Here is an 11,325-nt window from a genome sequence, read left to right as displayed (position 1 = left end):
TTTCACACACAAGGTTGTTCCACCCACGACTTCGGATGTGTATCTGGAAAGAGAGGGGTGAAATATGAGAGTGGGGCAGAGAAAGCCTCTCGCTGAATTTGAATAACAAAAGGCTGATGTGTTGATAATGGTGTTTTTGTGTGTTGTTCCCATGACCGGGGAACAGTAATAACAGCGACAATAATAAAAAGAAGGAAAAAAGCAGTCTGATCTCATGTGGCAGAGCTGAAACTGGCACTTCCTGCTCCTGGTCTTGCCCAGACCTGCTCTCCGGCTCGAAACCAGCTCGGCAGGCTTTCGCAAAGAGAGGAGCATTGTGAGCGAAGCACTTACACAACAGCAGCCTGCGCTGTGGTTTTCATGAGCCGTAATCCATCCGTGCGGGATAAAAGGAATACCCTTGTATCCGCCTGCTAGAGATCCCCACCTATTTAGTTAACTACTACTTTAACGAAAGTCTGAAATGCATGAGTGCTCATCTGTACAAATTAGAGCAACAAAATAATAATCATTATAATAATATGTTTATAGAAAAAAAGGCACTAAATTAATGTTTGGCGAAAGATTTTACATATATTAACACGACAAGAAACTTGACCTCAGACAACAGTGTTTGGACTTTTGAATACCAGGTTATTATAGGGGTGTTCTTTCCTGTCGGATCTTTGTTCGTAAGTGTGCAGTCTTTTGCATCCTGTCGAGTTCATGATAATGCCTGCATTTTTTCTAAACCTGCAATATTTTCCAGTTGACAAGTCTGGATGCTTGATCACAAATCCTTCTCAGAAAGGTAAAGTTGATTTCAGACAGTGTTTTGTTTCTTTAATTTATCATGCATTGCTTGTGGGTTTTTGCAAGGCAAGGAAAAATATTTATGATTGTTGAAAATATTTTTTTCATATGTCAGTGGGCTCAAACAATTACTAAACATGGGGTTTAGATGTATGTCTTAACCTTGAATAATATTGCTTTTCTTTGCAATTTAGTGAAGAGGAAGTTGACATCAACACGCAGCTACTTTAACACATGATTGGTGATGAGGTAGTGAATGACACGATGATTTGGTGCATGACACAATGATTTAATACATAACACATCCATTTAGTGCATGAAACAATGTAATAGTGCATGACACGATGATTTGGTGCTGCCCAACCTTGGCTAAATTCTGCAGAATGCCTGTAGACTCTTTAGAAGAGATTTCGGAATCTAGTATTGTTTGGATGCTTTGGTATATCTCCTTAATAATCATACACAAGGGCCTGAATCTATGTCACAAAAATACTAAATCACAATAATTGATATGGTAACCCAATGTTTAATTGCCACCAATTGTGAAAATATCAATAATATTAGCATAAGCTTTGTGGTAACTTGGAAAATGTGGCCTCTGGTTGTCCTGGGCTCAGTTCCAGACTGGGGTACCTTCTGAGTGAAGTTGATTTGATTTCCCCATATTTGTGTGGATTTTCAATTCCTCTCCCCAACGTCTTGTGATGTGTCCTGTCCAGTGTGTGTGTGTGTGTGTGTGTGTGTGTGTGTGTGTGTGTGTGTCCTGTGATGAACTGGTGTCCTATTCAAGGTGTAGTCCCACCTCAAGGCCTGTGTTGTATGACCCTTTGACCCTTGACAAGACTATGTGGATGATACTGTATCTGTAACTAGACAAAGAATAATAAGGAATACAAATGTCTCTGGGAGTCATGCTCATTTTACGGATGCACATTATTTATTCAAAATTGTCACTGTTGTTTGTTCTTGGCAAACAACAACATCTGTACCACATCTAGAAACTAGTGGTATATTATAATAATAATATTCATTAGCAACACCACCATCTCCATTATCACTCTCTGCACCATCATCATCATCATTCCTTGCATTCATATATAGCACTTTCTCATCCCTTTCTTGCACCATTGAAGTGCAGCCCCACTAAACTGCAGTTCATTTACAGAAATGCAAATAAAAATGGGTTCACCAGTTGGATGAAGGGCAGGTTGTACAAGCCCTGAAGTGGAATTGAGCCAAGACTCCAGTGTTAACACCCCAACCTGTCTGTAAAGTGCTAATGGGATGTTAACTGACCAAGCAGTCAGGATTTTGGTTCTGAAGGAATACACCTCCTGCAGCACTGTGACCCTGTGACCCTGTGACACTCTATTATTTGCTTTGGAAATTCTGTTCCAGGGGGAACATTGTCAAAAACATCACTTGCAGCAGCAACCCCTCCCATCCCAGTACTGACCTGGCCCAGCCCTGTTTAGCTTCTGAGATCAGACGAGATTAGGCTACATGAAGCCAGCAATGAGCAGCGTAATGTCATCTCATTTTAATGAATGTACTTTAAGAACCAAAGGGGTTAGTTGGTATAGTGGAGCATTTAAAAACAAAAAACATTTTTAATATCCACAGCTCAGTATGTTGAATGCTTGTTTTAATACCTCAGGATTTCTCTTTAATTGTGGATTTTCCCTAGTTTTGGTTAATGTGGTGAGAACAGCTAAGCTTTATGAACTAATCTGGGTGTTGTACCATGGATTGCATTAGGACAGTATAAATAAGGACAGCCTTCCCCACCCGAAGAAGGCTCCACAGCCGAAATGTTTTCTTTCTTCTCTTTTCAACATGGCATAAACCTATTACTTGTTCCTTAGAACAGTATGACAGAAATGTGTTATACTTAACTATATTTATTGAAAGGCAATTTAATTTAGTTAATCCAAACCCTCAATAATGAGGTTCAATAATGAACCCTCAATATTGTTGAGACTCAACAATATTTAAATCTGTTAACACATATTAGAATCACATATACATGTACATAGTTCCTGTGACATTGTGTCAGAAGAAAATGACAGAAAAAAATAAAGAAATGAACTAGCAATATTTATATAAAATGAATATTTGAAAATTTATATAAACCATAATACAAATGTTGTTGTCTCTTAGATATTTATGTGCAAGAACAGTGATTGTGAATATTTAGTTTAAAAAATATATACTGTAATTTCATTTTTATGCAGTTAGGAATGCTTGATGAGATTGACCAAAGCCACAGCCAACGACACAGGTGTTAGGAGACTGTTCCTTGTTGGATTTGAGGAACACAGTCTCGTTGACAGACTGCTTGGTGAGCTCAGTGCACTGCTGGTCTTTGGTGTAAGTCTGGGCCAGTAGGACAGAAGACGGCTCTCAGACTGTCAGTGTATATCTCCCCTCATGCAGGGACAGATACTTTGACATGACAGAATTTGTAAGAAATGGAGGAGGTTTTTTTTCAATGGCCAACCCAACCCCACCCACAGTTTGTCTGTGTAGTCCTGTCCCTTTGAGGAACTCCATGGACTGTTGCTTTATGAGATGGGAGACCTGCTCTTTAAAAAATCCTTTTAAAGAAAAAATCCTTTTAAACAGTCCCCACCTGTGGCGATCAGAGCCCGCCTCTCGAGTTTACACCCCTACAGCTTGTATTTGCTAAATACTCACAGGTGACTCGCACACTGTTGTGACCAAACATGGACATGTCATACAGTAGTTGATTTTCAAGGTTTGGTGCTTTTTGTTAAGTGAATTCGCTCTCTCTGACCATAGATACATAAAGGCCTGTCATTTGTTTAAGAATCACAATACGTGGCTGTTGATTTTAAATTAAAAAGTCGAGTTAAAGTAGAAATTAAAAATAAAAGCAAAGAATATAAGAAATATAGGCCTGTATACTTTTAAGTAAATACAAACAACCATTGTGTTGCTTAAATTGCCATAGTTTTGAAAGTACTGTATGTACTGCTGTTCCAAAATGCCTTTGCCTTCAAGCTTTTTCTTATTGTTCTCTTACCACCAACTAGCTAATATTTCTGACAGATATGTGTCTGATTTTCCTTTTAATAAAAGAACATTCCTTTAAAGGAGAAATATAGTTAGGACTGTCAGTCATTTCTTTGTTTCATGTTATTTGGTAACAAGATATCATTTGTATGAATAATGAAAGTGCATGTTTTCAACAAAAAGAGAATATTCTTTGGTGTGATTTTTCATTGTTCATTTATACTCTGTGCCAGCTGAGGAACGATAGTGTTTGTTCTCACCTGGTATTATCCATTTTAGTCCTGAAGTAAGGGCAAAGGTCAGAGTGAAAACCGTGCACAGAAGTCCAGCAGGAATGTTGCTATCTGGAGTTGTGCTTATAAAACGAAATAAGTAAATAAATCTGTGAATTTTATTAACCTTAGTGGTCAGATATATGTGAGGAACCGCCAGCACACAACCTAAGCCACAAAGTTGCTGTGGATTTTCTCACTGGCATCAGCAGAACTGGCAGCCTCTTCTCGGCTATCAGTGTGTTACTCAGAGCTCAGCGACACAAAGCCACTGACAGCTCTCCTGGAAATTCCTGAGCTCTGAGAGGACGGGCTTCTCTTTATCGGTGTGCTGTGTCTGAAAGCTGCCCAGCCTGTTTGTGTGCTTTGCTTTTCATGTGCTTTCATGCCCACTAGAGTACCCTTAATATTCTCACGGGGAACAGGGTTTTCTACTGGAGTGGCATCCTTCCATTTCTCCTGGGGAATGTTCAAGTCTCCCCTGGCCTTCCTTTCAGCTTTGTTTTTTTCTTTTGTTTGACCAAAACAAAACTCTGTATCAGTAATCCCTAAAAAGGTTTGATCATACTCTTAAGTATATCCCAGTTGTATTTTTAAACGTGTAGGGTGTAATGTGATAGAGTTTTTGAATGGGCTTGATCACATAGCATTGGACACTAAAGTCCCCCCTCCCTGTCTCTGCTCAGTGCAGGTTAAGGACCCGGAAGAGCTGCAGTGAGTGAGTTATACAGCCTCATTCATTCCCCTAGCAAGATCACGGAGTGTGCATGACAGAGTCGTTGAGACTTCGTGTCATAAGACTGTCAGGAAGGTCACAAACTAGAGCAGGGCAGGACAGTGGCACAGTGGTCAGTGTTGCTGCCTCACAGTGCTGGCACCCGGGTTCAGGTCCGGAGTTTGTCTGTTCTCCACACGTTCCCCATGCTGGGTTGCTGCCAGGTGCTCTGGTTTCCTCCCACAGTCCAAGAACATACTTGTAGGTTCATTGGCTTCTGGGAAAACTGGCCCTGCCGTGATTGTCTATCTGTGTCTGTCTGCCGTAGCGTCCCATCCGGGATGTGCCCCACCTAACACCCATCGCCTGCTGGGATAGGCTCCAGCTCTGTGACCCCGAACTGGATAAAGGTGTTAGAAAATGGATAGATGTAGATTATTTGCCATTTTGAGCCATTTCTTGAAAGACGTAATTGGTTTACACAGCAGGGGTGGAAGGCTTGTTCCACACTCCCGCAAGCCTTTGTGCAAAGACATGCCTCCCATTCTGAACTTTAACTGCACTCCCCTTAGTCTCCACTGGCGCTCTATGGTCCGTGCGTCTCTGCTCATTCTGAAGATGTCCACTGAGTTTACTTTGTCAAGGCCCTTGAGGATTTTGAATCCTTGGGATAAAGTCCCTTTGAAGTCCTCAGGGTTCAAGGCCCTTTAGCAGTCAGTGTAGGACATTCCATTGAATGATTCCCAGGAATGTATCTGGTTGCCCTTCTCTGGAGGGATTCCTGTGGAAAAGGGAATGAGTTTTCTGTCCCTGTGCACTGCAGCCTCCCACTGTGCTGAACCTAACAGGGCTCCTGTGTTTTGGATAAATGTCAAATGTAAAAACAATTAATAGGTTAAAAATTCAAATTTGCCATTTCTAACTTTTTTGATGCCTTTAACTTAGATTACTGGCTCTCAATTTTCTATTGTGTTTGTGAACAGTACTTTGTGAAGGTGTCCTAGAACTGTTTGTTTGATACCTGATATGAGCAATTTCAAGACAAGAGCCAAGTGAGCATGATTTGCAATGATTCACTGTTTATGATAATAATAGTCATCATTATTATTGTCGTAATTTTAAAATGAACCATTTTGTACTAGAGTTTTAATTGATTCGTTCATTTAAGAATTTTATTAGAATATTATTAGAATTCAAATCTTCTAAAAATAAAAGATTTGCAAAGAGAGGAGAGTCAACCCATTTTGTAAAGAGGAAAACCGTTTTCGGAAAGAGGAAAATCAACAAAATTAATTCCAATTATTTCCAACTATGCAGGAACATTTCAAATAACTGGCTTTTCGTGTGATGGTCTTTCAGGAAAACGAACTCCCCGACACCACCTTAGTAAACTAATACATTTCGCCTACATGTTCAGACTTAATTCCAACTGTTAAGGGAAAGGGTGTGGAGCAGTGCGCTTGATTTCCAGTACATTATTGAACTGTACTGTAAAAACAACTGTTGCGCTCTGTACCGGTCCATCTCTGCACTGGAGGCGCCTTGTTAGTGCAGAACACCGAATCAGCACCGGAAAACAACAACAGTTTGTATTATTCGTGACCATTCCTTGTGGTCTGACAGCAATGTGTGCGCTATGTCAATCAGCTCATTGTGTGAGGGCACAAGTAGTTCATTTATCTGGGGGGTCGCATGGGCAGTCTGTCGCTTCAGGTGAGAGGCGGGACATACCTGTTCACTCCGAGCCTATCACCGCTGTTTGCTACAAGCCTTAGGGCCAATCAGCGGCTAGCTCGTCCCTCCTACAACACAGAGGTACTCCGCAGTAAAAGAATTCACAAAGTTTACCTGCAGCTATCTGCAAAGCAGGGTAAAGATCTTTTACTTTGGAATAGGAATTCACTTTTTTTTTGGGGGGGGTGAGGGGAAGATTACTGGTGCTGATACATTGAGATACAAGATAATAAACTCAAACTGATTGCACCTGGCTGGAGCACTGTACAGCGTGCGCGCTGTACCTGTCCGGTGATCAAGTTCAGAAAGAAGTGGAGTAAAAAAAAAAAAAGCAGTAGTACCTGTAGCTCGAGTTCTGCCGTCTCTTCCTCAGTTCGTTCTTACACCTCTACCTGCACAGACTTGAAAGTCCAGTTTCACAAGCAAGAACAGGAGAGGGAAAAAAAGGGGAGTTTGTTGGAGCAAATATGTCACAGGAGACGGACAAGTAAGTGATCATACTAGTTTGGGATCTACTTTGAGGTTTACCATGGCTTGTTATGGGACAAGTTTTTCGACCGTTTTTTATGTTATGTCTTAATCTGTCGTTTTACATGATTGATCGAATTTTTAATTCATTCTATGTGCCATTTGCTTCCCAGTTTTTTTTTTTTAGTTTGTTATGGAATTTGACAGATCAAAACGTGTGCTCTGATGCTTTGGCCTCACGAAGTGGATGTCAAAGGGTTTTGGTGGTCAGTGAGTGGAAAAGTAATTGCTACGTTGAACTGGAGCCAGAGACCGGCCATCTTCGCTTCATTAGATATCAAGGAGTTGCCCAAGTTTGGCTAAATTAATTTTAGTCACTTTTGAACGCTTTTTGAACGTGATCTTTGTTCTGAGAGTCTCAAGTCCGAATATGAAAAATAACTTCGTAACTTCTCAACGGATCGTATCTTCCATAACTATTCTATCACATTTTAATGCCATAACGATTTGGGGGAAAAAATGTAGAAGTCAATGTTTGATAATTTTTCATCTTACCGAACCTTCATGAAGAGAGAAATTAGTCATAATCGTTTATCCACAATGCAAATCATTTAACTGCTTCGCTTATGCCAGTCAGCTAAGCTCTTTCTGGAAAGTTTGTATTCATGCAAATAGGTTACAGCGCGATTAACAAAAATAAGGCACTAACTTCACACATAGGTTTCGGTGGGTGATTTAAAAGAATTCAATACTAAAAAGAAAAATAATATTGACATTAATCGAAACCATACAAAAATAGTCCTATTACATTCTTTACACATTAACTATGATAAGGGTCAATAGGTCTTTACCGTGCAGTATTTCGTAGTAATTTGTCTTTTTGTTTTGTTTTCGGTTTTGGTTGACGGAATATATTAATTTAATAAGCTCAAATACTTGTTTTTATATTAGGAAAACGCGTCCTAATATGGAGCTTAGGTCAGAAAGGGTAGATCCATGATGCATCTGAATTTAATTCCGTTTCCGTCCATTTAAAACAAATATACTATGAGCTGAAAATAATTTTATTGAGATTAGTACAGTCCGAGGAATTTATGCACACAATTTATTTCATGTGAATATTTACGTATTGCTTCAACTTTAAATGCATGCGAAGTTTAAAAAAAATCAATCTGTAAAGTGTCCCTTTCTTCGCAAAATTGCCAATTCACTTGGTTGATCACATTTCCTTAATTTCATTTTAAACGTTAGAGGAACTAGGATGTGTTTTTATGATAGTGTAATTGTTGTCAGACGGCTGAACACATTTTTTACTTTGCTTGAAGTGAACAGTTCCATGTATTAATATATGGTTTCTCAGTGTCATCTGACCGTTTTTGTGTGAATACTTTCCAGAATAAAAGAACAGGGTGGGTCACTTAATTCCTGAAATAAACCTCGACGCACCTATAAATAGGTGAGACTACACCTATTTTGTCTCAATCTGTCTCGAAGGACAGGGATAGTTTTAGCACCCAGGTTCTTGTGACATCACGGTTTTTTATTTTCGTTAAAAGTTGAAAGCTAATGTGTTTATAGAGGATTCCCACGGACTAAAAAAAAAAAGCAAAACATAAAATCCGTGACTACATTCAATTTAGCACTGCGAAAAAAAACAATGCTAGAGACTGGTGGATTTTTAGTCCCAAAATGAGTTATTTGTATTAAAAAAAAAAGCTAATGTTGCACGCTTTAAAAAATAAAATAAAATACCGTGTGTACCGGTCTGATACACGGATCTCTGCGTCAGACATCAAAGCATCTATCGGCAAAAATTTACCAAACACAGAAAACTCTCTTTTTCAAAGCAGAATGCCAGGGCTTCTCCTAGCTACATGTGTTCTCTTAATCTCGCCGTCGTTTGGTCTTTAATCCTTGGGAGAATCGCTAAAACGCGAGGCGGGGCTGAGCCGCCTCCTCCCGTCTCTCTCTGCGCGCAGGGAGACAAAACCTCCGATGGTGAAAGAGGAGAATGTTGGGAAGGGCCGAGACACGACAGTCCTTTGTTATCCTGAGATCTCCCCTAGGGCCCCTTCTAAAATGTGGTCTAAATGTGGTCTCCCTCCGCAGGGTAGCGTTATCTCGGACATCTCGGGGTGGAGTTGGGTGGGCACGGAGAAGCTGGGAAGGGAGAGGGGGTGCACCGACATGAGCTGGTGCCGACACGACAGGCCCCGCTTCGCCGCTCCGGGGAGAAAACGAAGAGCCGTTGCCGAGAAAGAATCAGAATATTTCCACTGCTTTTCGGTTTCGGTGTTTTCATTCACACACGGCTCGTTATATTCTTGCTCTGAAATTCGGACGGGTGCGCTAATCTTTAACCTATTCATTTTTTTAAACATTGTTTTGTGTGTGTGTGTACTGTAAATGTTATAGGCTGGTGATTTTATGCACAGCAACTTAAAAGAGGTTGCACCTGCCCCTTACCCCTCCTTCTTTCATTTTAAATTTGTTGGTTCCCATGTAGACAGTTGGGTTTATGGGAGCAGTCTGGCAAATATACTGTGCTAACCTGGGTGTAGACTGCAGGACTCTCAGGCGGGGAAGAGCCCCAATATTAACCACTACTCCTCCCCACTGCAACACCTGGAATCTTCTGACTGCAGGGAAACACACTAAAGCCATTACACCCTGCCCCTACAATGAGCGTAACGTTAATTTTTCTTTTCTTAGACAAAGAAGAGAGGTGAAAACATGACGTACAGTCATGATGCAGGTTAGACAATACAGAAAAAAGCTTAAAGGAAGAAAAGAAAAGGTCGGTGAAGCACGTGAGGGTTACAGAACATAAGGTAACCTGAGACTGCGGACACAAGGAGGCCAAAAAATAGAGACTATTCCCTGTAGAGTTTCACAGTGTACTCTTACTCAGTTTCTGCTTCAACAGAAGAGTTGCTAACTCTTTGCCCATTGTCAAAAGCAAAAGGGAGACCCTGCTTTCAAATCAGCATCACGTCATCAGATTTTACTACACGAGGTTCTAAATCAGAGAACTTTGTGAAAAGTCTTTAATCCCTCCATTGGTAAAGGATGGTTCACCTTTCACATGATCAATGGGCAGAACTATTGTGAGTGCTGAAGTCTGACATGCATTTTGTAATGGGCTCTCAGAGGTCTCATGCGATTAACATATTGATTCGATTGTTCTTTAGGGGAAACTGAATCACTGCTCCATTATTCTTCACAAGAATCGAAAATACAAAGAGGTTCACGTGTACTGATGGCTTTATTTCAGATGTCATTCAATTAAAATTACTTTCTTCTCCTTTAAAACCCAGTGCTTCTCTCACAATGCTTACAGACAACAAGTGTGCTAGTTAATGAACTACTGTAAGTTTGTTAAAAATGAAATTAACATTTGCTAAACGGACTCTGTGGATGTCAAATGGTAATTGCTAGGTTTTCATAATTTGTCTTAGTGAATGAGTGGGAACAAATTGTAAGAGTATAGGTTTGCAGTTATTTTTTTAAAAGCGAGTGACCCTCATTTGCCATTGAATGGAAATGCATTAAATAGGACTGTTCAAATCTTATCACTGTACCACATTTTGCAGTCTTACTCTGTTGCTGATTTCAACAATATTCTTATTTAAGATCACAGATTTTTTTAGGAGCAAATACGCATTGTAAAACAAATTGCTCGTTCTCTCCATTCAGAATGGGGTGTAAATGATTGGCAAATGTAAGTTAAATATGCTTCTGTTTGAAATTTCAAATGATACTAAGGTATAATAATGTACACAGAGTTGAAAATAAAAAAATTAGTAATGGATAACAAATTGCATTTTTATTTTCTCCTACATGAACAAAATGCTGAGCACAGTGCCCTGGCAGAATGAAAGAAGTGCTTGAATTGGATCTGTTTGAGAACAGACAGGGGGATGTCATAGTGTTAAACAGGGCAAACAATTTACTGGATAAAGTAGCAAGAAACCATATCACACCTGCCCCAGCCAGCCAGATCAATGTCCTGTGTTATTTGTTTGACACAGGTGTACATCAGTGTTACAATGGCTGCAGTGGGAAGCTTTAGCAGGATTTCAGCTGAATTCTTCTCTCTTTGATACTTTATAGTGGGTAGAGCGAAGCACATGTCAGAGCTGCAAAGAGCCGAGACAATAGAAAACAATGGGCTTTCATTAAAGCGAACAATAAAAATCCCATTTGGTCAGATGTTAGTGTGGATTATAATGCTTTGATTACTATTTATCCAACATTTAGTTGCTCAAATGCACCTTGTAAACTTTAACGTCTTTGTGACTTACACCT

At 40.0% G+C, this 11,325-nt stretch overlaps 1 protein-coding gene across 3 annotated transcripts in view; it reads left to right on the top strand.

Moving 5' to 3' along the window:
• The first annotated feature begins 382 nt into the window (after positions 1-382).
• grhl2b (grainyhead-like transcription factor 2b) overlaps positions 383-11,325 on the top strand; it is a 40,409-nt gene continuing 29,466 nt past the window's right edge. For 2 of the 3 annotated variants that reach the window (XR_016093826.1, XM_088928564.1), the window contains exon 1: positions 6,802-7,036. Coding sequence is in view for 2 of the 3 variants with exons in the window: in XM_088928564.1 (XP_088784690.1) it covers positions 7,017-7,036 (20 nt within the window). In the remaining variant the exon portion in view is untranslated. Of the gene's footprint in view, positions 791-6,801; positions 7,037-11,325 lie in introns of those variants that run through there. The other variant, XM_088928563.1, reaches the window with a different exon arrangement.

This window comes from Atractosteus spatula, chromosome 12 (assembly GCF_055471065.1).
Source record: "Atractosteus spatula isolate fAtrSpa1 chromosome 12, fAtrSpa1.hap1, whole genome shotgun sequence".
NCBI lineage: Eukaryota > Metazoa > Chordata > Actinopteri > Semionotiformes > Lepisosteidae > Atractosteus > Atractosteus spatula.
The sequence above is the reverse complement of the archived record's forward strand: the minus strand, read 5'-3'. Positions and strand labels throughout refer to the sequence as shown.